This window comes from Ciconia boyciana, chromosome 1 (assembly GCF_034638445.1).
Source record: "Ciconia boyciana chromosome 1, ASM3463844v1, whole genome shotgun sequence".
Lineage (NCBI taxonomy): Eukaryota > Metazoa > Chordata > Aves > Ciconiiformes > Ciconiidae > Ciconia > Ciconia boyciana.
This window is the reverse complement of record NC_132934.1, coordinates 123,790,275-123,817,870: the sequence shown is the minus strand read 5'-3', so window position 1 is coordinate 123,817,870 and position 27,596 is coordinate 123,790,275. Positions and strand designations below refer to the sequence as shown.

General features: G+C 43.0%; 1 protein-coding gene across 3 annotated transcripts in view; it reads right to left on the bottom strand.

Annotated features, from left to right (window-relative positions):
* The window catches only part of EFHC2 (EF-hand domain containing 2), a 62,555-nt gene extending 42,075 nt beyond the window's left edge, over positions 1-20,480 (bottom strand). For 2 of the 3 annotated variants that reach the window (XM_072852337.1, XM_072852355.1), the window contains exons 1-3: positions 20,375-20,480; positions 10,742-10,930; positions 6,237-6,387 (exon numbers count right to left, since the gene is read on the bottom strand). In XM_072852337.1, coding sequence (XP_072708438.1) covers positions 6,237-6,387; positions 10,742-10,930; positions 20,375-20,416 — 382 coding nt within the window. In that variant the 5' untranslated portion in view covers positions 20,417-20,480. Of the gene's footprint in view, positions 1-6,236; positions 6,388-10,741; positions 10,931-20,030; positions 20,101-20,374 lie in introns of those variants that run through there. The other variant, XM_072852347.1, reaches the window with a different exon arrangement.
* Positions 20,481-27,596: the final 7,116 nt, after the last annotated feature.

Genomic DNA, 27,596 nt, shown 5'->3' with positions numbered 1-27,596 from the left:
GGGACTAAACTCTCTTTTTCAACATTATGAGAGAACAAAAAGGACAACAGTGAAAGTTTTGCTCATCAATACCTTAGTATAGTTGTGTGAAAATACCCTGCAGAGAATAAAAAGATGGTCCAGTCTTCAACCACAGGCTCTTTGCTGTACTTACCAACCCAGACACCTCTGTAACACCAGTTTTATAATGCGGATACCCACTGGTTAAGACCAGACAGGAACCACCAACCCATACTATTATAACAATTCCTTGCTGCCATAGGTTCCCAACAACTTTAAAATAACAGTAATTATAAAAGGTGCAACTTTAAGACAACTACAGCAAACACACAAAAATTCCAAAACTAAAAATAGTTCCGATACTAACCTACTACTACAATAATAGTTTACTAGACACAATTATCTAAAAGGTCTGTTTCATTATCTCTCACTACAGAACTGGCTCTCTTTCCAGTGCCCTTCAGCTGTGCATCTGGTAGTGTTTCCCACTGAGTTCCGTTTGATGATTTTCCAGCACTGCTATTTTGTTTTGGGGGTAGGCGGGGGTAGAGGGGAGACGAAGAGAGACAGAGGAGAAGGGAGGAAGATATCATTGTGTGGTTTTGTTTGGTATTTGAAGGGCCTTACTTCTGAGTTAGTCCATGGAAATTCTTTCTTGTTCGCTTTATTTCCCTAAGGACTAATCTGTGCGAAATACCTTCCACTTCTACATTATCAGAGTTGTTTGTTAAATTCTAACTCCTACAATGAAAACATACCCTTAATTTTTCAGGGGAATAAAGCAACAAAGCAGATTTACTTTATGTTCCCATTAAAATAATTATTTAAGACCCATTAAGCATCCTGATATTTCACATGTACCAAATCTGACATTCTCATTACTGCCCTTTGTAAAATAAATTTGGACCTCTATCTGCATACTTATACATATATTTAAGATGCATCCTCATGGAAATATTAGTTAGAAAACATGGTAATTAGCACATTCTAACATGATGCAAAACTGCATCGCATTACCATTAACAAAACCACATACTTTAAAATGTGTTACCTAATTTTGTCTAATTCTTGGGTCACTCCTACAAAAATCAACAGATAATGTGCTAAGTCAGAACAGTCCTCCACATAAATGCAAATCCTGTTGAATCATCATTTTAGTGAAAATACAATGGTTGACAGTTTTCTAATATGAGGTGTTTTCTGAGGGTATATTCACCTCAGAACTGGTGAATAAGCCTTCAGCTAGTTTTTCATATCACTTTTCAAAGTATAATCCATATGCCCATTTTGTTCTGAGGGATAAGAATTTATTTCCTAATGGAAAATGTCTTGTAAATATAATATCTCTAGCAATCCTTTGCTTTTATTAGGTATCACTGTGCCTGATCTATACATGTAGAGGATACATTTTATATTGTTGAATTTGAAATTCAATAAAACCTGATCAGCTGAGGTTAGGTCTCAGCATTTTTTAAATTATTCTTCCTTCTGGAAAATAATTACATTCTACTTCTAGAAATTTGCTACAAGTGGTTAAAGGAGGATCTGGGCATGTGCAACACTCAGGTTGCTCAGGATGGATGGCTATTCTTTATGTTTCTTTTGGTTTTTGTCAGTTTATTGAGCAGGCTATCCTACTGCACAACCAAGCATTATTTTAAATATTTGCATCTGGTCATGCTAAAGCTCTCCCCTACCGTGCTCTTGTAAAGGGAGTTGGGGTACTGCTTTTCTCTGACAGTGGTCATGGCATCAAGTTCCCATACCATAATTTGTAGCATATCTTCTTTTCTCTCAGGGCTTCTGATTATTTGGCAACTACAGCAGCAGCTTAAGGAGACCTTAATAGTAGTGAAGGCCTTTTGAGTATGGGGCAGCTCATGAAACTGAGCAGCAAATTATTTGGTCTCTGCTGCTACGCTGCTCTGCAGAAGAAATAAAGTGGTATCAAGAATTTCCTCAGCACAGCTTTCTGACTCCCTCTGCACTACTCAAGAGTGCATTAGAGAAAGGAGAGGAATGGGTAACACCTGGAGTTTGTACACTCTTTGACTGCTTGCACAGAAAGGAGGAGAAGCAACCACTACTATTCCTACAACACAAAGAGTTCACCCCAATAAACAAGGAGGCTTGTTACATTCACTTATTCACCCGTCTCAGAACATAGCACGGTCGTGATTTGGCCACCATTAAGTATGGCAAAATCACAATTATTTCAAGGCCTCAGGGGAGGTCTTAAACTCTTAGATAATCGGTTATATTGGAGGAGCTGACTGCAACTTCGCTTTCCTGCTTGTACTTTCCTCTTCAGCCAGCCGTCCTTGGGAACCCAGCCAGCAGGCAGCTCCACTCTCTTTTTCAGCTGGCTGACCTTGGGGAAACCAGCCAGCTGCTCCACTCTGCTCTGGCGTGCAGGGCCTGGATTGCACTGGAAGCTACAGTCAACCCCATGGGACATAAATGACCTTTTGATAAGGCAGTATCAGCCAGCCACAGTCCTGTTAACTGGGAATTAGATCTACAAAACACTTGCACTGCCATATCTAGCCTGGCGCTCTATGGGAGAATTTCTTTTTATATGGAAAGAATAATTAGCATTCTGGCTCTGGAAGAACACAGTGGAGTTTGTTATGCAGTCGAGTTTACTGTCCTTCTCTTCACTCTGTACTCCCTTATCTTTAGTTAGTTTTTATGTACTGTGATTGTCCTGGTATTTTTTGCTTTGATTCTGGGTTCTCAAGTTCAGGTTGGCCTCTGCATTCCTTTGTGTTTTGCACTGAATTTCTCTGCTTGTATAGATTTCTTCTAATGCTTCTAATATTTTCCAAAGTTCAAACTATAGCAAGGCAGTTTCCAAAATTAAATGAAGTGTAAATTTCAGTTATTCGGTAGCAACTTTATCTGTCCAAATCCATGTCCAAGTACAGCAGCCAATTCCATAATGTACTTTTTTAAAGTCACTGAAATACACTTCCCACAGATTTTACTGTTTACTGTGTCACTCTGAGATTTTGATCAATGGTAAAAGCACATTTTCTGGCTTTTTTTTTGCCCCGAAGCCAATTTGTTTTAGTTTTGTAAAATCATAATCGAAGTTAGAAATTCTAACTTCTTTGACAGCTATTCCTTCACCAAATCTTCCTGCAGTCCATAAGCCTCTCCAAGTTTTTTTTCTCCAAAGCCACAAGTGCTACCCACAGTGGAGAGTACAGTGAGAAACTACTACATTTCTCTGATCCCACCATGCCCAGGGACACCCATTCAGACCATCAAGCTCTCATTTGTGGGTTACAGCACAAGCACTGATAATCCCATGGCCTCAAGGCATTAACCAGCCAAGCTAAGAAGATCTACCTTTGATCTACCCTACCACCTACCTTTGATCTACCCCACCACTGCTATATCTACTCTGCAAGAAGACTCCTGAGAACAGCCATTTGAGCTGCCTATTTTACATCTTTTCTGCCGGGGTAAACATCCAAGTTAAGGTCACCACCACCTTCTGCCTTCAGCAGTTCAATTCCACTTTTTCCATTACGGCTTTTTGCTGTTCCTCCTTTACACAACCCTTTTCCTGCCACTGCAACTCTCCAACTGTTTACACAGACTAAGCCTATCCTGCTCCTGATGTTCCCACACTTCTTTCTTCACCCACATCCCCACACCTGTGCTCTGTTGTTCAGTGCAGTTTGCCTTTCAACAACCCAAGCTCTCCTACAGTTGAACTCTCCTCTACAAACCCCCAGCCTTTTAATTAACTGAAATGTTGTATTTCAGCAGACGTGCAGAGGACAGCATTATGGTTAAGATCGAACTTCAGTTCAGTTCAGCTTCTCACCCTGTTAACGATCTTTTCTGCATGATTATGGGCAAGATTTTCATTCCTTTATGCTTCAGTTTACCAGCTTCACAATGCAGACGATTATGCCTCTGTTGTTCTCAGGCTTACAAATTCCCACTCAGGACAGAGAACTTGAATAATATAAGAGACATATATAATTATAATAAAAGAGGCAATGGGCCAATTTTTAATTGAAAACAGACTAAGACTAGCAGCTAATGGTTTGGGATTTCTTTTTAAGAAACACTGGTTTTGCATATATTCAACAACAAATACTTAGTGTCTTTAACATAAGAACTTTGTGGTTGTTCTTTGGTTATGGAGCATGAAGTCACTGCCCAAGTGCATGTGAGTAAAGAATCCTCTGATAGGCACCTCCACCACCTTTTTTCCCTCTACATCATATTAACTTCTAGGATAATAAGAATATTTATGTAGATGTTTATTTATGATAAAGTATAGGCCCCAGGTCTTCTCATCAATTGTGAAGCCTAAACACATCCCAAATAGTCCTTGGGCCTTTCAATCTACAGTGTCTCTTCCTTCCTAAACACAATCAATATACAGAGCTTCCTTACCAGCCCAGGTACCAGCAACAAATAAATTAAGTGCACTTTTGAGATCCTAGAACATTTCTTTTTAATTCATCAGTTTAATACGTTGTGTATACTCATTTATCCCACACAAAGTACTCATACAAAGCTGTAGAGGCCTTCAAAACATCCTTGCATGGAAGACTGAGAGAATTCTTGTTTCTCTCTAACACTGTTCAGTTAATTTTAGATCCAGCACCAAAGGTGACTCCAAAACCATTAACATAAGATACAACCAAGGAAATAGGGGCAAATTGTAGCCTTCCTGTCACCACAGGATCATGACTACACTGCCAGGAACATGAGGCCTGAAGGGGCAGCCTGCACAACCCATACTACAAAGACAATGAAAATTACTCATTCGTCTAGCTAGATTCAAAGGAATCCGCTTTGAATTTGCTTTATCCTGCTCTACTGAACCCGGCTTCCACCTTCCGTCTCAAAGATGTTGCCTCTGATGTAACCTCTCAGGTTAATTGTACTTCCTTTGTCAATGGTCATTTGTTCTAAGCCACAAAATCAAGAAACTGCCGCTCCGGCTCCCGTGACACACAAGTCAAGGAAAACCTAAACCCGATGATGTCTCTGGCCTCACACATATGACTGCAGGGAGCGGGTAAGTAACTTGTAAGTTCCCAGGAGAAGAGATTCAATATGCTTTTCTTCAGGTCTTGAAAAAGCACTTGCCCAGGTAGGAGTAGGACGAGGTTCCTCTGAACCCAAAATCAGTTCCTGCTGAAGAGCCAATAAGATTTCTGGCAAGAACCACTCAGCACAGAGAGAGCAGGGCCTGAAGTACTGGTTTAAGAAAAGATTCCCAGGTAATTTTATCCCAGGTCTAACAGTAGTGATGCACGTAGCACCTTTAAATATTATCCTACTCTGTAGACAGAGAAATTGATAGCATCTGCTCATCTTGGAAAAGAATACAGTAGTTAAATGGTTACCTTATTTTTTAAAACTGCTGTGCTAAGATCCACCAGAATGTACAAAATATCTTTGGGGACTGGGAGGCGCAGTCATCCCAAGAAACTCATCCCGAGACATCCTGCTTATCTGGACTATATTCCTTGAAAACTTTTTTAATTCTGGCAGTGACCCGTAAACACCAAGCAGCAGCAGCTGTGCTCCCCTTCTGCAACAGGATGTTGACCGCTAGATCACATTTTCTTAATGTAAACCAAGTCCATTAATACTGCAGTAAATCAGCTCAGTAAACCCTCCTGCAAAAGTCCTCAGGCTGGCTCAAGTGCAGTGGTGTGACATTGAGGCAAGGCAGCTTCTTAACTTAGAGGCATCAAGGAAAAATTACTGTGCCAAGGGCACTTTAATCATAAAGGAACCAACAGCCAGAGGCACAAAAGGCGCTCTCCTTCAACAACGGCAGAGATACTGCAGCACCTAATGAAAAATTACAGAGCTGCAGCTAGAGAACTTACTGTCAGTGACAAAATGGGAGGAACCAGGCTCAGGAATGGAGATCTAGAACACAAATTGTTTTTGCAGAAGTGATGCGACACTGACAATAGACCCACTATGCTATGCTTTCAAACAGCTGTATTAGAGAAAAAATTGTACGTGTGAGTGCAGGAGAGGATTCTGCCTTACAAAACCTACATCTTCAGAAACTACAAAAATAAACTGTTCACATTATGATCCATAACAAGACAATTATAGCTGTTCACTTACAGCCCATTTTAACTATAAGAAGTCACGTTATGTATCCATTAGAATGGACCAAGACTGTACTGAAGAAAGATATAAAGCGGGCAAAAAAAAAGAGTGCTATTAAAAATAGATACCTTGAGTTATGCCACTATTTTTCACTTGGGGTTCAATCACTTGAATTGTATCATCTTCAAGGTAGAAGTATATTTTACAATGTCTGATTCTATATAGCTCTTGATTTTTGTCAGGCACTTCTTCCTCAAAATAGGCATCAAAAGACAATACCTATTAAAAACAATAAATAAATATAAAGCAGCAAAATCTTCAATGCTTTTGCAAAATATGTCAATAAAATAAACTTGTATAGATTGTAAGTAACTAAATGTGTGGATTTCAGGAGGTATATTTGTTCCTCAGAAATGTAAGAATAGAAATCCACATTAAATCACATAAATTTAAAATTCTTTGCTTGGCGTTTTTATTATCACAACATCTAAGCAGAGATAGAACTCTGAAGTAAAGAAATAAATCAAATATAAAACTATCAGCAGGCTGCTTGGAAAATCTTCTGAACAAAGTACTTCTGATAGCACAATGAGCTACCTAGGTCCTGAAGCAAATTTTAGACTTCTATTCAATGAATTTCTGGAAAATAAAGTGCATTATGACAGTAATGGCTTTACCATTGAGGTAAGTGGGAAGGAGAGTTCTTTTTAAGCAGACCCTGCAAGCTGTCTAATGAATGGTACTGAAGACTATCAGAGAGAAATTACGTTTTTCAGGAGTCATTTAGAGCTGTGCAATATTGGCATTTCAAAACTTACCTGGTTCTGCAATTCAGCGAATGGGGAAATCTCACAGAGTATACCAACTGGTCTTCATGGTCTCTTGCAATAGCAATAATGCACAAAAAAAACCTTCATAGGTGAGGTGGTTAGTGGTTTACTACAGTGGCCTTTATGTCTGGAGATCCCAACTCAAACTCAGCAAACCATTACACAATTTTGCACTTCTTGGTATCATTCACGGTGTTTAATCACCAAGACCAATTTTAAGGGAATGTGCAAGAAGTATCTACTTAGTACTGCATTATCTACCAGGATGCTTGCTGTGGTAAGTATGTGCAAGGAGCAAATAATTAAAACAAGGTTTCCATCCTGCCCTCCCCCCCAACACATTTGGGTCAAATTAGTGCCAATCCATACTTCATTTTTTGCAATGATTCTATTTAATGTGTTCAATTACCTTTATTCTTGCTTCATTAGACAAACTGAAGCATTGGCAAAAATACAACTTAGCTGTTCCCTATGTTTCAATAAGCATCTGGCAGACTATAGCTTGAAAATGCTTGAAAACTAGTGAGATAGCCAAGTTCCCTATATGACACAGAACAGACCAGTTAATAGTCCGTATTCCTTTAGCACGTGTCTTTGAGAACCTCAAAGTACCTCCATGAATACTAATGACAGAGATTTTAAAACACCCTCATAGACAAACACAACCTCTTTTTCTACATCTAGGGAGAGAGCTAGTGGCTTGCTCAGGAGCACACAAGAACAGCTGCACTGTGTCCTAGTCAGACTTCTCAATAGGCCACTCTCCCTTCTCTCAGGAAGGGTAACTGCAAGATGAGAAAAACTCTGTTTCCACAAACTGTTTCAAAGGGTAAGATCCCACTGATTTTCAGCATGCATCAAACAATATGACAGATACATTTTTGGCATCAATTCTCCTGCGCTGTGACCTGCCACCATTAGAGAAATAAAATTTAAATTATAACCAAATGGCGTAACTGTTACCTGTTAAACCTGATGGCATTAAATCTTCACACAAAAGAATAAAGACACTATCAGTTATGGTTTGTTTAAGTAGTACAACATGCAAGTTTCTGAACAACCTACAGACGAAATAGTTGAAAATAAATAAAAATTCATTCTGGCCACATGTAATTTTTAACTGTGGATTTCACTGTTTCATGTATCAAACACAAAAACACTGGATAAAACATCTGACATACAACAGACCCAACACAAACAACTCTATCATCCTTTAACACCTTTTCTTCCTTCCATTTGTCGAACCATTGGTGTATAGTGCCATTTTTGCTGACCAAGGTATCCTTCCTGGCCTCCAGCTACTATTCTGGAAGAACCAGGAGCCCTATGTAGATCTCATGAATACTCCAGGGGACTTAAAAGGTACTATGGTGGAACCACTATATCCCAGTCTGAACATCCTGGGGTTCAGCTGACAAGGAGCTGAATTTCATTCCTTGCCCAGCTGCTGATAAGCCGTGCAACCATTGGAAACTTCCTCAGATGCTGTACCCTCTTCTCCTTAGTCTGCTAGTCCCACTAGAGTATAGTCGTTTGACAAACATATTGTTCAAGTGCCCTATTTGATTACTAATTGTTCTTAATTTTGTCAATGATCTTTTCTGAGAATGGTTGTCCTGTGAGACACCAGCCAGGCGAAACGGTCTGTTTGCATAGATCTCCAAGCACAATCAGGTCCTAAATACACTGTATTATTTTCTTTCACTGAGCATACACCTATGTCCTGGTTTACTCCATTTGAGAAGTTTGTGTAAGTTCTTTTGCACTTTTGCATTTTGTGTAAGTTTGTGTAAGTTCTTTTGCATGTTGATATCCTTATCAACATGCTAGTGTATGAAATACATGCAGCAGCCAACTGCTATTTTGCAGATCAAAACATGATTCAGGAAGGGCGAGGGGAGGAAGGAACAGAAAAGAAGATGACTTACTTTTCATTTTAAAGCAAAGTTAATTGTAAAAATACTTGAAATGTAACACTTCCTAACTCATCTGTAGTACATTGCTGTGTGCAAAGTTCCCATCCCACTCTTTAAAAAATTATATGTTACGTATGAAAACCAAAAGTAACAAATACTGAATAAACTCTGTGGCATTTTGTAAAGCTGGCACAAGGTTTCCCTGGCACCTGTGGTAGTCAAATTATAAACATCAGTTCAAGCCCAGGAGACCTTGTGTGTGTACTTAATCGCAGAAGAAATTAAATTTACACCTGCTTCCTATTAGGCGTATGAAATTGCAAAACTATTTCTTAACCTACTTAATAATGAAGTTTTATGCCTGTCCTTCCTCCAACTACTATGGTACTGCTGAAAGTCAGAAACCAAAGAAAAATAGTAAGAAAGCAGACTACATTTAAAAAGATAAACACCTACTCAAACCATTTTCCTTGCAGTCCATTTTGCTGAGTCACAAACTGCGCCACTGGAGGACATAGCTGCATTCTCGGCTCTTAACGGGGGAAGCTACATTAGTTGGGTAGTTCCCTTTAACTGTCTGCAATTAATACAAACACATGAGCCCTCCAGAGGCCAATTCCGAACCTGCAAACTCCTGCCCTGTATTGCACTGATTAGAGAAAGAATGTAGAAAGGCTAGCTAGTTCATCTCGCCAGCCATGTTCAGTGGCAGGTCCCCACTGCACCCTACCTAACCCCTTTATTTCATAAACTTGGGTCCAAGTCCTGCTAACTTATGTACGGCCCTGAGAAGCCAATGCATGCTTCTTCGTTGAAAGAAGGGTGCAGATAAAGCAAATGCAGGACTGGCTGAAGCCTTAACACTTTGGCACATTAGACCAATTCATTATTGAGCACATCGCTGAAAACTATGTGAGCAGTACTAAGGACTTCTGAGGTAATGCTAACCAAAGTCATGTGTTATCTGTTCAAGCCTTACATTTCCTTGTAGTAGTTCTGGTCTGCCAAAGAGACAAATGCGTAATTGTGCTGCAATTACCTGCATGGCTTTTCTTTTAAAGCAAAAATTATGAGATTAGCCATTCTTCCCAATATTTAAATACCATAATCATTTAGTCATGCAACATTTCTACGATCTGTCAAATGATTTCTTTTTCTGGATCATTTTTCTTCTCTGATTGTAGGCTTTTTGCTTTAGAAATAAAACATCACTAAGTAGAATTTAATGTAAATTTAAACATGGAAAGTAATGACAGTGTGCTACAAAATTCATATCATCACAGATTACAGTTATTTGATAACTCTCTAAATTTAAAGGTGTCACTACATTCTTACAAAATAAAAAAATATTAATTTTAAATTCCTGTGTCTATAATGGACACAATCTACCTATATTACATGTGAACAGATCACACAAAAGTCATCAAGACTTTGAGCAAGCAAACGCGATGGCATAAGTGAATTCCAAGCCTATAGCACTCCACTGTGGTCAACAATTCCCGAGTGTCCATGCACATTTTCTCCTGGACTGGGGCCTACCTTACATTCATTCTTCCCAGGTTGCCCAATAATTCCTTTATTGTCACCATTTTCACTAAAAAGAAATATATCAACCACTCCCTTATTTTTATTATATCCTGTAGGAGATGTACCCCAATACAGAAATATTTTTATATGTTGCTGTATGGCATTATATATATTAATTGTCCAATATACCAATATGATGGAAAAATAGATGTTACTACTCTTTTTTGTCTATCTAGGAGCTTTTTTTGCATGCACAAAATAATCTTCTGAAGTATTTGACTAACTGAATTTCACCTTTATACCGTCTTTGTCATATTGTGACTATTCATAAAAAACATACAGGTACAGATTTCTACATACCTGCTTGTCGAATGCTATCCAAGCAGGAGCATCACTTCCCATTCCTTCAGGAAACACACTGTATTTAGGTTTCAGCTTCTGACCAGGTAACGGTTCACCTCCTATTCCAGGTTTATCTTCTCCAACCAGCATAGCAACATTATTGCAGTAACCCCAGTGCTGTGACTTGTGGAACTTTTCTTTCCCTATCTGTCAAAAGTTTGGAAGAAAAGAGAGAGAAAAAAATCAGTGTGTTTGTTTTTAAATCCGTAAGAGTTAACTATCTAGGCAAGGGGGATTAATCATGTAAAAGTTTCTCTATAATTACTTTTAATACAGAGTTTAAAAACCTGTAACAACTGGAAGTGAAGTGACATATTTCAGTGGTCGATTTGCCAGCCTTACAGATGAAAATGGGTTGGAAAATGGAAAATATTCCAGTAATTTACTCAGGTTGAGAGACAGGATGATACCGGCCATTTTCCCCTCCTTCCCTGCAACAAGGATTGAGGCATGTGGTAGAAAGAAGCAAATCACCCACAAGAGCTATTGCAAAAGGTAGAGGGGAAAAACCTTTTCTATAGTTCTCCAGAGGACAAATGGAAATGGTTCAGGAGTACCCAGAGAACAGCCTGCTCTCATTACGTATGTCAAAGATCTTATTTACACTTGCACCCCGAGTGCAAAATAAATAGCTCTGTACTAGTGCGTACACTTGAATTTTGGGAGGTTGGATCTGAATCAAAAGACAGAATATTCATTCCATCTGGGCTTATTCCAAAAGAAGGTCCCTGTAGTGATTTCTTTATATTATTACTATTTTTTCAGGCAATTAAGGATGTAGTGCTTAAAAAAATATGCACAACCAACTGCAAAGAGACCCATCTTGCCTACTCGCACTTCTTGGCTGGGGCTGGAGCCAGTCTTGAAGTGACGCAGAAGAGCCTCTGGCCTCACATGAATATCAGTCCTGCCTGTGGGAATGTCCCTCCTGCTGACTGCTTTGCTGGCCCGTTCCCTCGAATGGAGGCAGCCGGTGTGAGCTGCGCTCAGGCAGCAATCCCCTAACGACCCCACACATCAGTCTCACACGAGAGGACAGGGAAATAGGAAAAGCCAACAAAAAGCTCCACTAACCCTTCCTCCCATGAGCAGCGGTTCTGACTCGTTAGCTCCTCTCACTCTGCTATTCCTCCCTTCCTCTCCGCCTCGCCAAAGTGTCTCGAGGGTTTGAGAGGGCGAAGGCACACTGGGTAATTGCACCCCGGCACACCTAGTAAGGGGAGACGGAGACTACTGCAGCTGTACCTTCCCTCGGGCTGGGGCTGGGTGAACGTGAGGGACGATGAGGCTGAAGGGGGAGGAACTGATGTTATGGGTGAGCACAGAGAAGGCCCTGGGTAGAGGAAAAGGCTGGACAGCAAAATTTTCATAGTACCACCAGAGTAGGTATGTCAGCAAAGTAGCAGAGGGCCAAAATTGCCTCTCATTTGGAAGACCGAGCAACACTAATTATCACACGCATATATATCTATATTTAAACCAGTACTCCCCCAAAAGGTGTAGACAACTCTAAGTTGCTATCAGGAATCAAAAAATGGCCAAGAAAAACAACAAAGAAAAGGAACAGATCATTGTTTTTCATCATGGCAACATTCAAGTGCTCCAAGATAACGTAACACGCTCAGCACAGCAGTTCTGGGAACAAGTGCAAACAGTGAAGCAGCAAAACCTGAAAGTAACCAAGTAGTTATTTCATTCTGCCAATATGAAAGAGAGTGAGGAATTTGAAAGGCAGCTAACCAGCCTTATGGCCCACAACATTCAACGCTCATATATACAAACTACTGCACACTGAAAGTTACAATCTGAACTGTTCACCTGCCTTGTGGTGCTCTAAATCCAATGACACAGGACGGAGAGCTGCCCTCGACACGAACAGTTCAATCACTACCTTAGCTTAACCTGTGCTTAAAATCCTTTTCACACCACTTGTGTCCTTTTGCAAGGACAGTGGGATGGAAAATAATAAATTACTTACTATTTTTACAAATTATTATTTTTAATACCATAATAATCAATGGCCATGCCTTGCTTAGGCTAACAAAAGCTGGGCTAGCCAGCACCCTTTGAAACAGTCATTGCAAAATGAGATGAGGTTCATTTACTGGGGACAGTAATGATTGGGAATATGGAAGCACTTCCCCAAAGAAGATACTTAAAAGGTAAACGATGTTTTGAAAAGAGGTGAGTAAAAGGGCACATGGCAAGTATCACAGTTTAAAGAATAATACAGAGGAAGATAAGAAGTACTCCTGAAATACATGTTTATAACTCAAGAACAAGGGTTACTGAATAAAAGAGAAGATCAATAAAAGGAAATACTTGTTTGTGTAACAACTAGTTAGCCCACAGGCCCCCTGCCACACAGCATTGCTCAAGCCAGGATTTTAACAAGATTTTTAAAAGAGCTGCATATCTGCAGGAATAATACCCAAAATAAAATATTTCTTATCAGCACATTTTTTTGAGCTGTGATATAAAATTTCATGCTTCGGTGCGCAGTGTAAGCACTGACATTTAGGCATTAGGAGCAGATGTCCATGTGGTCATCGCACCCTTCCCTGAGAAGTGAACACAGGCGCTCTACTGGTACGGGACTCTGGCACAGACAGGCACTGACGGGGTCCGGCACCCGCTTTGTAACACATCTGCACTTGGGATGGTTTTCTCCCTCTCCTTTGGGCGCTCCTGAGCTGCCCTTTCTTCTTCTCTTTCTTTTTTTAATAATTTTGTTCCTCGGTAAGCTGATAAAGAGTTGGGGAGAAGTCAGAATGGGAGGCAGCTTTCTGCATTTATCAGTTCAAATGTGGAACAACTATAGTCAAGCTGAGTTTTAAAAGGGAAATTTGTGGGCAGAAACATCTGATTTATACTGAAGGTGCTATAGAACAGATCCACTTTTTGGCACAGCAAGCATTTAATTATTTTTCCCCTATTACCAAAGCATGAGTTAGGGAGAAAGGCATAGTTATCAAAGCACAGTGAGGGTGGCAGTTTTCCTGAGCAAAGGAAAGCTTTTCATGTCCTCAAAGCTTCTTCTAGAAGCATTTGCTGTTCATCTGTTTCTGGGGTTTGGCGAGCTACAGTGTGGTAAAGTGTTCATCAAAGTAATCCAGGTTTGCTCCTGCTGGCAATTTTCCAGAATTTAGGGATGAAATCACAACATCGTTCACAATTTGGTATGAAAAATATATGGCCCAACAGCTGCAATTCTGTTAAGAATCTTTTGTGGCATTCTTGTAACTTTTTAGGGTTCAACAGAAGGACTATTTTAGATTCCTAATCATAGAATTACTTACAAGCCCCTTCTCCATCATAAGCACCTAAATCCATATGCAAAATAATATCTTCTAAAAGTCTGTAGTTATTTCTTAAAAACACAAAACAAAATAACAACAACCAAACAAACAAACAAACAAAAGTTTAAGAAAAAGAGTAATTATAATTGAAGACCACAAAAGAGAAAAATTACATTTGGGAAACGTCAGCTAATGAACTAAGACCACATCCAGCCTAAAATAGTGACAGAACATCATGTTACCTCCACACTAATATTAAATGACTTCTAAAAGAAATCTGTGAGAGTGCAGGGAAAGAGCTTTACTGTGTCTGCTGTGCTAATGCAGCTAAACTGAGCAGGCTGTAGATCTGCTGAACAAAGCTGGCCATTTTCTGTGCGGTGAGCCTGAAATAAATATTGAGGATACATTCAATAGTGACTAATGCAAAGGTCAGGATTCTCTGACTGCAGCTATTGGCTTTGCAAACTCAGCCACTGCAATCCTCAGGGAACACTGCCTCATGCTCTCTCCATCTTGCTCTTTAATACTCTGTACAGAGTCACAGCAAACTCTTCAGGGAGCTGCACGTTTCAGCTGAACCAAACACAACAGGAAATCTCTCACCACAGTGGCTGGAGTGATGAGGGAGGCCTGTGACACACGCTGTCTCAGGAGCTATGTGTTTTTAACCAAGTCCCACAGGGAGTTATGGCAGAAGCCACTGGTAGCAGTCTAGTTCTCTTCCCCGTATCCAATTTTAATCCCCACCTTGAGAACAGCAGCTGCATTGTGGAGGTCCTGCTCAAATCCTATATCAGGATGAACTGTGGCATTTCTGAACTACTCTAGGCTGCTGATACAGTCTGCTGGTTGCTTCAGCTAAGCAATGGAAATAAATGCAAATGCTGCAGACTGTGCCAGTCAAATTCACATGACCTCCTGTCCTGTGGAAAGCGCAGATCACCACCAGAGATGAGACAAACAGCAGAAGTTCCTGCAATACTTCTAAGTAGCATCTCTCAGAAAATTAGCACTCACTGCTTAGCGAAAAGCCATATTTCAGCTACCGATTTTCAAATCTTTTATCATGCCCGGCTTGCTGCAGAGGTTTCGGTACGTTCAGAGGTTAAATGGCACTGTAAAAGGAGGGTTACCTTAAGACATTGTTCCCAGCAACTGTGGTACCCCTGAAACACATCCCAGAACAAGGTGCATCAACACTAACAGCCTGGATCAGTACAGGAAAGACATGGACCTGTTGGAGCGGGTCCAGAGGAGGGCCACAAAGATGATCAGAGGGCTGGAGCACCTCTCCTATGAGGAAAGGCTGAGAGAGTTGGCGTTGTTCAGCCTGGAGAAGAGAAGGCTCCAGGGAGACCTTACTGTGGCCTTTCAATACTTAAAGGGGGCTTATAACAAAGATGGGGACAGACTTTTTAGTAGGACCTGTTGCAACACATCAAGGGGTACTGGTTTTAAACTAAAAGAGGTTAGATTCAGACTAGATATAAGGATGAAATTTTTTATGATGAGGGTGGTGAAACACTGGAAGAGGTTGCCCTGAGAGGTGGTAGATGCCCCATCCCTGGAAACATTCAAGGTCGGGTTGGACAAGGCTCTGAGCAACCTGGTCTAGCTGAAGATGTCCCTGCTCATTGCAGGGGGGTTGGACTAGGTGACCTTTAAAGGTCCCTTCCAACCCAAACTATTCTGTGATTCTATGATTCTATTAGCTTGCTCTTACTGCCTAAGCTGGTACAGCCTGAGAGAAGACAACAGATGGATATAAAGTAAAGGGTCCAAAACGCAACCCTGACAGGCAGCTACAGGAAGATTTGGGTTTGGGGGTTGTGAACAGACAGAGATCTGGGGGTGTGGGCTGAGGGGCAGGAGGCAGTGGAAGGGGTTCAGGAAAGAAGGACAGGGAAAGAAGAAGGGAAGGCAGCGCAGGCCAGCTTACTTATAAAGAGGTTGGCAAGCACTCTGTCAAGAAAAACTAATGTCCCATTTTGGCGCCAATGATTACAGAGCAGCAGAAAATACTCAAGCCAGGAAACACAGACAGCAACAGTAGCACAGTTGAGGGCAATTCCAAGCTCCTGCAATAAAAAAGGAAGACAGGGAATTTCTGCTGCGCCACTAAAGTTTGCAACAGAAACTGATATTCTCAAGTATGTATTTTCCCCCTGAGATGTCTAAACTCATTGTCCGATTCTCTGAGAAATGCCATCCAGAATTTTTGCACGGAATTCTCTCTCTGAGAGGGATTTCAAACCTCAGGCAAGAAAATACACTGGTCAGCTAGCACCTGGTATATCTGACACATACGAATATGTGGTCCTCTCCATTAGCTGCTGATATAAGGCAAGAACATCAATCTGTTACCAGAAGGGACAGCTGCCTTGGACAACGGGAGGTGGACCAGTAACACTAAACAAAGGAAGTAACGATGCTGTTGCACTGCAAGCAGTGTCCATCCCTAACACAGTCCAGACTCTGAATGCACAAACTTTTTCCTGCAGTAACAGAGTAAACTTATTATGTGCTACGTTTCCACCACACGCAGGATGAAATATGGTTATCAAGATGCCATGATTTTCTGTCTTGAAAAACAGGTGACACACATGTAACTCATACAGACAAAGCTGAAAATCTCACTATTGCACAATTTCAATATCAGTTGGGCTCTGCAGACAGAAGCTACAGTACCTAGGTCTCCCCTCAGCTCTTAAACATTGGCTTCAGTGTCAGGAACAAAAGAAAAGAAATTAGGAATTCCCCTTTTCAAGGGTATGCAACAGGTAGTGAAATTTTCAGACAGGTAACCCATGAGTTACTGTTTGTGAAAATAAAGACATTAATAAACTCCTTAATGCAACAGGACAGTAAAAGATGTGCGAGTACCACATCCTGGCACTGCCAGGCAGACAAGGGCACTTCTCTAAGGCTGTCAGGACAGAGGAGCACCAGCCTTGCCGAGGGGCAGCAGCACTCCCAGCACAGACTCTGGCCTCCCCAGCCTCGGCAAAGGGGAAAGGTCTGACTTCTGCCCATTAGCCAGCCCCCAAAGAGAGGGCTCTTGCAAGTGGGCAGGAGATGGGCTAATCTGTTCTCCAGATACCAGCCTGCTCTATCGTTAGATCTCCCGATCGCCCACATGTGAACATGACAGGCACTGCTGATGAGCAGCTTATCTTTGGACTTCTGTTCAAGGAACAGGAGTTTTAAAGGAGGTGAAGGGGATTTATTTGATGGGTGGACTTGTGTGTACACAAACTACTGTAATTTTGATTTTAAAGAGATTTGAAAAAATAGAGGCAGTTCCTTTTACTCTCTTCGTAGACAGTAAATATTTTATGCTCCTGACGCCTTCTGCTAGCCGTCATTCGTCTCCGTCCCATCAAACCAAACATCAAACATGGCACTGCTTGTGCTATGCCTGTCCCTTTCATCCCTGCTCTTCATTTAGCGCCAAGGAAACATTACCTTACGTTACTGTAGGAACCATGCCAGCTGCTTTAAAAGTGCCTATCAACCCCCTATGTTACCCTCCAGCCTCATTAGCTGTGATGCCCGAGCAGCAAGACTTTGTCCCAGCTGTGCAGGACCACAGCAGCAGCATCATCGCCCTCAGGGAAGCTGCTGAATCCAGCACCAGTCGGTTACAGTTAAGGGAGGGAAAAATAGTAAAAACCAGCCAGCAGCTGCTGCCTTTCGCAGTGCCGGCACCAGGTGCGGCTGCAAGCTCCCTGGCCTCGCTGCCCTTGCTCCTGGCCAGAGATGAAGCGTTTCTGCTCCTGGCTGCAGAGGAAGTTAAGTATTCCTGGTAGAGCTAGCCAGAATTAATAATAATCATAACAGAGGAGTAATACAAGGGCTAGTGGCTCTTAGATCCAGAGTCCTAAGCGCTGCGAAAGGATTTCTTCCTTCCCATTTGCCAATGCAGTCCCTGCTGCCCTGAAGTTAGACTCTGTGTCCCTTAAAGCTCTGATTTTCTGGAGACAGCCCAGTCACCTTATTAAACACATCCAAGGTAGACAAAACGCATATGTACTCCTATTCCACTGCCTTTCATGGGCCTATATATGAGGCAGGTGGAAGCATTAGGGGCAGAGAAAAGAGGATTGCAGCAGCAGCTTGAACAGTGATAAGAGTGGAATTAATACCCATAATTATAAACCAAGGGCTGACAGGAACAGCAATCCCCTGTCCCCTGCTTGTCCTTATTCAGGGCGTGCTTTGCTACTGTTGTTTCTGTGCAGTAAGAGGTGTTGATGGCAATGCTTAGAGTACTAACAGGTGAAAATACTTTTTTCCTTTTTAATTTAGCTATAGCAGTGACACTTTTTTTCCTTAAAATACGCTCTTCTTGGCCTCTCATTTGTGGAACTATATGAAAATAAAATTAAACCTAATAGCTAACAACTAAGCGGAGATCAGAAATGCTTTTCAAGAAAGGCAAATTATCTGTATTAACTCCACTATCTCAAGGACTGTCAAAAGAGCAATTTGGAGCCCTACCAATGGTGTAACTATGGTTTTACAATGCTGCCTTGCGACAGTTGTGACTTGGTTTTCACACCTTTAGTTCTCATAACACATATACATATTATATGTGCTTCAGCATGGGGTGTTATGGATCACTCCAGAACACCAGTCCATCACCACCACTCACTCCATCATACTCCAAAAACAATAATCCCTATCAATTAAGTCAAATTGAAATGTGGAGAACAATAAAGTCTCAGATAACACTGAGCTGAGCTATTCTGCTTCCACCCAGCAGATACTAATGGTACACACCTATTTCAGCGTGGCCGATATGCCCACTCGGCAGCTACCTGAAGCATTATATACACAACCAACTCTTTGCAATACAAATTTGAATTCAGCAAGAGAGACTGAGTATTTACCACCAGGCCCTTTTTTTTTGTTTTTCCTTCTAAAACAATGGCATGCAGCCTGCTGTTTGTGGGGAAGAAGTTGCCTGAAAGATCCTCACTGCTTGTAAACTGGGCTCTTGCTGCAAGAGGTCCTGTGTGTGCACATACCTGTGCAATGCTGACACACCAGGTGAGGCTGAGGAGTCCACAAATTTCCATGCAATTTCACACTCCCTGTACCAGCACCTAGGCAGCTACGATTGCCTCTACTTGTCTTGGTTTTTTTAGAGAGCTGCCAGAGGTTTTACACTGGACCACACTTAATGCAAACTGATTAACAGCTTGTAACGTGGGCTCCCAGATATGCTACCAGCGTGGACAAGTCTCATATTGAAGGGGTACTGATGCTCATGGTATCATTAGCATTAATACATGTGTCTTGACAAATCATTTGCAAATTGTCCCTGAAATACATTATCACCTTCTACACGCTCCCTCACAGAGTGGACCAGACTGAGGAGCTAGCAAAGCACCCCAGCAGTCAGGCTGCAGAAACGAGGGCTCTAATGGCCACAACATGTTCACAGTGTGAAAATGACAGATTCCCTTTCAGATATTTTAACATTATTAAGAAAGTCTACACTGTTTCATCTGCCTCCTGAAGGCACCAGCTACAGAGCCATGCCTGAATCCTTCCTTACCTCCTGCACCATTTCACAGCACAGATTGTACTCAGCAAATTCCTAGCTATCCTTGATGAACAAGTTTGAAGTAGTGATGGCAGCCTTCTCTTTTGTTTGCTATTGTAGCTCATGATAAAAATACCATCTTAGATATTCAGACTGCCATCGGTATTTAATGGTACTGGCAACTCTGAAAAACCACATTAGCATCCCTGGCATTCTCCTCCCCTCTGCAAAGACTTTTTGGTTTATTTAGAGGGTATCTGCCTCTCCCCGTTTTGCTTTGTTAGACTCGCAACAAGAGCTCAAACTGCCCCACAGCAGCTGCCAGACCCCTCAGTCCCAGCCTAGCTGCACAGTATTCCCCCTCCCAAGGTAAAACCAGAGGAGGTTTGCACACCTAACAGCATCTCGCCTTCCACCTGCCGGCTAAGGAGAGGGGGAAAAGGCCTCGCCGTGGTACCGGCGCTTGCTCGCCACCCCCGGGGCCGACTCCACAGGGAGCACCTGCGCCTCACCCCCTCCTGCCGGCCCCACCGACAGCCAAAGCGCATCTTGTTCCGCCCTCGTCCCCCTCAGGCCGGCAGAGCGCTGCCGGCGCCCGCCGTGTGGCGGCCGCGTCGCCCCCGGCCCGGCCTGGCCCGAGGGGGGCGGCCGGGCCAACCGGCACCGGCGCCGCCCCCAGAGCAGCGCCGGCACCGGGGCAGGGGGGTGGGAAGGGGCGTTTCCTCCGCTGTCACTCACGTTCCGGTCGCGGGAGGCCCCGGGCAGGAGCGGCAGCGCCATGGCCGCCCCGGCCCCCCGGCAGCCCCGCGCCGCTCCCCGCCCGGCCCGCGCCGCTAGGGGCGCCGTTGCCTGGAGACCGGCCGGTGACGTCACGGGGGCGGGGCGAAAGGGGGCGCTCCCGGCCTCGGCCCTGCCCCGCGGCGGCAGGCGGGGGTCGGTGGGGCCGCGCAGCCGCCGGGTCCGGGGCTGCCGGGCACCGCCGCAGGCCCAACCTGTCCCCGCTCCCTGCGGCCCCGCCGCCGGTTCCCCCGGTGTTATAGCCCGCCCAGGCGGTACCGGAGGGAAGCAGGCCCTGGCCTTCGTCCTCAGGAGCCCCGGCCCCGCGGGAGTGCGGGAGGTGTGGCGGTGCGGGCCCAGAAGCGGGGGGGCGAGTCGGGGTTTGTGGCCTTTGGGGCTGAACTAGAACTCAATCCGAATCCATTTATTTAATTTTTCGGAATTCGTTGCCGTCTTCCTCACAAATCTCGCAAAATTTACCTCAGGCCCAAAGCTTCGTGTAGTCCCCGTCCCTCCCTCCCACCTGCTGGGGTGCAGTGACGGCTGGCTGAACGTGGTTCCCCCCCAAATTAACTCTGGAGCTGTGGTTATGGACAGGGGCAGGTGAATCCCACCGCATTTGCAGTTTTCTGCACGGATTAATTTTTAATGTTTTTAATGTTTTTCGTTTTGTGACTTTTATACAGCACGTTTTACTTTGGGGCCCTGGTGAGCTTGGGGGAGTGGGGGGTGGGATGCTTTTACATCTTTTTGTTTGGGTTTTTTTGCATTTTGGTCCTCCGGGATGGTGAAACTAGGTCAATGGGTTTCCACTTTCTGCAGAGTTTCCCAGTGCTGTATTATGCACCTGCATTTGCATTTAGTGCGGAAAGGTAAACATTTGAAATGTATTTTAATTGAAAATAAAAGGAACTGTCATTTTAATCACATTCATTTCATACAGTGGGTGGTATTATGCTCAAATTTAAATTTCAAACAGAAAATAACACTGAGAGTTTCTCACGGATGGCTTGAGGGGGAAGGGTTGTTTCTTTCTTTAATGGAAGTAACATTTTCCTTGTTAATAAGGGAGGATGCATTCTAGACCACTTCCAAAGCCTATTCCAGAGAACAGCAACCATGCTACATTATGTTCCTCCATTTTACATAAAGCTGTTCATGAATATATTTTTTTAATTAGAACTGCTCTTTACAGAAAAATGAGTTTATGGATAAAATAGTTAGCTGAAGCCCAAATATTTCAATTCTGATATGCCAGCATGCTGTCTCAGAGGAGCTGTACTTCAGTTGCTTAATGTCCTTATTCTCATAGATGGAATGGATCTCCCCTGCCATTCTTCATACTCTATGATGCATCAGACCATGAAATTCCCATAAATATCATCTCTCCTCCCTGAAACAGAGGCTCGTGGAAGAGCATGGGCGATGTGTTCAGTCTGAGTGAGTCTAGGAGGCACTCCCCATGCAGCTCCCATGGAGCGCTTGTGCAGCATTCGCTAATCTGAATTTGTATTTGGCCAAAATGTTCTGATTACAAAAACTGTAATTTCAGTGAAAGTTCTTTCATTTTTTGTTTTTGGCCAAAAGTTTGAAATGGGGAAGGGAAGGGAAGAGAAGGAAAGGAGAAGGAAGGAAGGAAAGCAAGCTGTGCAAATTCAGAAAGGGTCATTGCAGGGCACGCAGCACTGCCGTACTTCAGCAGTGAAGCTCTTCAGCATCCTCTATTGTTCTTTGCACGTTCATGTGATCCCCTGGTATCCTTTCCATATGTCTATGAACCTGACAAACATTGCATGGGAGCAGCTGGCACACTCAGAAAACATACCTTTCTGTTTTGGCAGCTGTCATTAGAGAGGGAAGATCTTCAGAACGTGGATCCAATGCATTTTGTAACAAACATGTATGTGCCAATGTGTCTCTCTGAGATTAGTGAACCAGCCTAGCTGTTGCTTTGTGTGGAATCCCCATAGGCTCCTTGCAACTAATGGCACAACTTCTCATTTGGGGTAGTAACCATCGTCAAAACACAATAGTGAAGAGTTAGTGTCTCTTTTCACTTCATTTATCCTCCAGAACTGGTATCTCCTGTTTAGTTTTTGTGGCTCATTACATAGCGGGGCGGTTGAAATGTCTTAATACTCTTCTCATATCAATCATAAATTGTTGCTCCAAGGTTTCAGGCAGTACAGGCAGAGGCTGTATGTGAAAAACATGCAAGGGAAACAGCAGCACTTCTTCAAGAAGGTTAGTGAAGTACATGGCATTAGTAGAGAGTTCAGTGCATTTCCAGCAGAAAATCCCGTGAATCGTCCCTAACCTTCAGGTCAAATCTTCCTGTGTAGGATTACCTTCTGTCTCACCCAGTAAAGAAGCCACAGGGAGCTGTGGAGGAGGGGAATGTCTTCCTTGTACACCAAAAGCACAGTTGCAATGTGATGTTTTCTACCAGTCTTCAATTTTTTTGCTTTTGAAAGTGGAAAAAAAAAAAAAAAGAGCATATTCTACTTTAGAACAGAATTGTTTCTTTCTACATTACCTTCTCTTTGGGGTTTCTCTCACATGTTTATCTTTTTTGTTCCCTGCTATATTCACTCAAGAATACAGACCAAGTGAAAACAAATTAATTTTAATGCCTTTTCTGGGAAAAATGAAAGTACTACAGGAAAACCATTTTTGATTGATAAAAGCTTTTTATTAAATGAAGATTGTTAATGACAACAAAGGCAAGCAGTTGGCAGTAGTAAATTGACTGTATATTCTGACAGTACTCTACGGATAATAGTGGTGAATGTACGTAAGACTGCATTAGTTGTACAGTTCAAAGGAGGAAGAAAGCAGGAGGGAAGCTAAAGCTGGGGAAAACATGGAAAATACTGTTTTTGTGATAAAAAGACAGAGATTCTGGTCTGTTTGTATTGGGATTGAGTTTTACTAGCAAACTTGAAATCAGTAAAGGTATTCAAATTGTAAACTTCTGAGCAACCCAAAACTTTCCAGAAAAGGCTTAATTTTAAAAAAAAAACTGGTTTTTACTCTGACCAAATGCTGTTGGCTCCACACTCTTGTTAGTCCATTTGTCTGAGTGGAAGACCAGGTCTTCCACTCACAAGTTGTGTCAGTTTAGGAAGGTTTGGGAAGAAGAGTAGACCAGGAAAATTTGACTAAAATCAGCATAATTTAGTGTCACTTCACTGTGAAGACACGTCTCTGCTTCTGTCATACGTGTTACTTCATGCTCTTTCTGGGACTGGTTTTACAGGCCATGGTAAGGCTGAGCTGTCCAAAATTAGATTGTTCCCAGGCTGCCTAGTTTAAAGTGAATTATGGCCCTATGTGGATCATCATGCAAGCACACTCAAACTTGAACATAAGATGAACTCTGACATACACTTAATTAGGCACTAGAAATTAAGAATGGAAAATTATTACCTATTAATACCTTCTTCCTTAGGCCTGTCTTAGAAAAATATCAAATGCTGTAACAGTCATTGCAGAAATCACATAGGGGATAGGATTAGAGGAATCAAACGCACATACACACACAGAGAGAGCTACAGCCCTACCGGTAGCTAGCTAGTGTAGGGGGAAAAAGGGCAAATCCTGACGTGGCTGTTCATTGCGGTGCAGTGTGGGTCAACTGATACCATCAATGAACGATCCTTAGAAATATCAATTCATTATCATAGAATCAGAGAATCATTAAGGTTGGAAAAGAGCTCTAGGATCATCTAGTCCAACCGTCAACCCAACATCTCCATGCCTACTAAATCATGCCCTGAAGTGCCACATCTACACGTTTTTTGAACTCCTGCATGGATGGTGACTCCACCACCGCTCTGGGCAGCCTGTTCCAATGCTTGACCACCCTTTCAGTAAAGAAATTTTTCCTAATATCCAACCTAAACCTCCCCTGGTGCAACTTGAGGCCATTTCCTCTTGTCCTATCGCTAGTTACTTGGGAGAAGAGACCGACCCCCACCTCTCTACAACCTCCTTTCAGGTAGTTGTAGAGAGCGATAAGGTCTCCCCTCAGCCTCCTTTTCTCCTAAACAACCCCAGTTCCCTCAGTCGCTCCTCATCAGACTTGTGCTCCAGACCCTTCACCAGCTTCGTTGCCCTTCTCTGGACACGCTCCAGCACCTCCATGTTGTTCTTGTACTGAGAGGCTCAAAACTGAACACAAAACTGAACACTCATGTTTTCCCATGACTTTTATTACCTCATTAATTTTGTTTTCACCAGTCAATGAACATGTAGCATATGAAGATACTTCTTCAGTGGCCAGAAAACAACGCTCAACCATAATTTTTGGCTGCAGCTGTGGAGTGCTCTAGACAACCCACACAGGGAAAATTGGGGATTTTTGCAGCCACAGGCCTGTGCTGGCTGTGTACCACAAGGGCACTTGGCACATTATTGCTGCGGCTGCCCACTGCCCCAAGAAGGCAAGATATTAAGCATGAATTTCCACAGCTCATGGCCCGTAACCTTTTTCTCCTGGTGATGCTGCAGGGGATAGGAGAACAGAAAAGCAGTTAAATCCAGCCTGGTCCCACTGGAAGGTTTCCTTAGTGGGAATGACCTTTCCACGGCTAATTGCTCCGATTCAGCATGTCCTAATAAGGCACATTTGCACATGAGTCACCTCGCTCAGATCTGCCATGCCCTTTGGGGAAGCGGGGTGTTGGGCAGGGAGAAGGTGGGAGCTGTAGTACCCCCGCTGGTGCTACCTCCCTGGTGCAGCCTGTGTGCTAGAGGCCGTGCAGTAACCTGGTTTTCCTCCCCTTCTGTCCCCACCCCATCACACCATCTCACAAATTCATCAGCCTCTGGAAACTTGATGGAAGAAGTTTGCTGTCTCACAAAACAAGCTCGGTGGGCATGTTTCACTTTGCCATGCCTGTGTAAAGCGTTTTGAAGTTCCTACTCATGTGATACCCAGCTCTTTTACATAAGGTGTGAGCTTTTCAGGCATGTTTGCAATCAGCCTGACTTCCCTGTCATTGAAGTCAGGGAGAATATGAGGGGCCGCTTTCCTAAGTCACCCACACTTCTGAAAGTACATGAAAAAGAAATATTCTGGGCCTAGTAGATACCTTTGAGTTGCCCCCGCTGCATATATTCAGTGAGATCTGCAGTACGGAGTAGCTGTTCGGTTCCTCTTCACCCTCCTTACGTGGGCTGATTTGAGATGCAGCCACGCTAGTAAAATGAACCTGACAGAAAAGCCTCTAATTTAATTCAGAAGAGGAACACAGATTTTTTGCAATTAAACCATAGACACGCGTTTAATACAGCGTGCAGTAGTTGCTGGGAAGAGTAGGAAAAACCCATGATAAGTAACGCACCTAACAAACTGACAGGAGGAAAGTACGAATACAGCACTCGGCAGCAACATAACCTTCGTCAAAATGCAGTCGAAGCTTCCAAGTTATGTCGTCACCTGCGCAAAGAGCGACGCACGCGTTCCTCCCTCCAGAAAACATCTATTTCAGAGTGAAGACAAATCACCTGGGAACGCGAAGCCCTGTGGCAGGGGGGCACGGTGACTCTAACAGGAGCAGCCTAAAAGGGCAGCCACCCCCAGACAGCCCCATGAAAGTCAGGGAAATGCCACTATCGCCTCAGCTGCAGCATCCAGACACCTGATGACAGTGTCAGACACTGCAGAACGGTGGGTCGCACTCACGGACACAATAAAGAAGGGAGGCAGCTGTTTCCCTCCTGACTGTATTTGGTTTTCCTTCCTTTACTCCTGACCTGTTTGGGATGTCAATGGGACTGAACCCATCCACGTCATGAACATTTCCTGACTTTCCTCTTCTTGCTCTCACACTGCCTTGCTGACAAAAACAAGGGGTTTAGCTCAGCAGAAGTGTCAATACACATCTTTCCTCCTTTCCACCAGTGGTGTAACTTGCCTGTAGCCTGAATCTCCGTGTCCACTGTCAAAGCTCTCCCATCCAGCCAACGAGGCACTGCAAGACACTCAAAAGCCCCAGCCCTGGCTCTGTTCAGCCAGATTTACCAGTCTGCTTCCTTCTGCCTAGGAAAATTCTGTCGGCATTTCTCCAAGTCTTGCAAGTTGCCTTGAGGATACGCCATCAGTTGAGGCTGCATGACTGATCAATTCCTCCCTCTCCTCCCATTCTGCATTTTCCAGCTTAATCTTTTCAGCTGATGGATAAAACAACAAAAAAAAACCCAACAATTTTTAAAATTCCCATGGCAATAAATAGATAGATAGATTACAGTCAATTACCAGAAACTGCTGTTGATCAAGGCTGGTTTAGAAGTATACTTGCTTTCTGCAATCAAGCTTACAATACAATTTGCCCTGCATTCAGCATCTATTTCAATTAAAATGAGAGGGGAGGAAATGCCACTTATTTAAAATAAAAAGCTTTCAAGCTATCCTTGCCGGCTGCTTTGAGGATCTAGGACAGATCAAAGCTGCTTTGAGAACTCATCCATTCTGCTTCAAATATGATAGCGCATTGTCCATAGAAAAAATTAAGGCAGTGTAAGATATCAAAGGAGCAAGTACATTTTGGATTTCCAAGCAGTGGTCTCAAAACTGGTGAAGTCTGCCAGAATAATAACAGAACGGGAGTGACGGTAATCCCCTCCATCACAGAGACCAAGACATTGGCAATTGCAGGCACCGCACCAGAAATTGTTTCTTAAATTAATTAAGCTCCGTCTTAATGATAGTGAGGTCATCTGTATGGATCAAAAGTCTTGGTCAATACTAGCTTCTCAAAACTGACTGAAATCAGTCAATTATGAATAAGTTAGGAATTGAGGTTTACCCCAAACCTAATCCCTTTGCTAATTAGGACTTTATTCTGACTTCCAGCCTAAAGGCAATCATGGGAAATATATCCTTTTCATCCTTGTTTTGGCATTGTCCTTTGAATAATGTGTCTCTTTCGCCATTCAGTGCCTGCTCCTTACCTAATGGCAGATAGCAACCGCATCTCCTTTCAGCTGTTCGCCAAGTTTAGCGAACCAGACTTTTTGGCACTCCGCTTTTGTGATAGTTCGTCTTTCTTCTGAACACCCAGGTCTGCTCTTCTCTCTGCCTGTTCCAGTGTGAGTGCGTCTTCCTTGAATAAAGGTAGCTGTTCACAATAACCTAAAAGAAGTCTCACCAAGGTGCTGCACTGTTCCAGTCACTCTC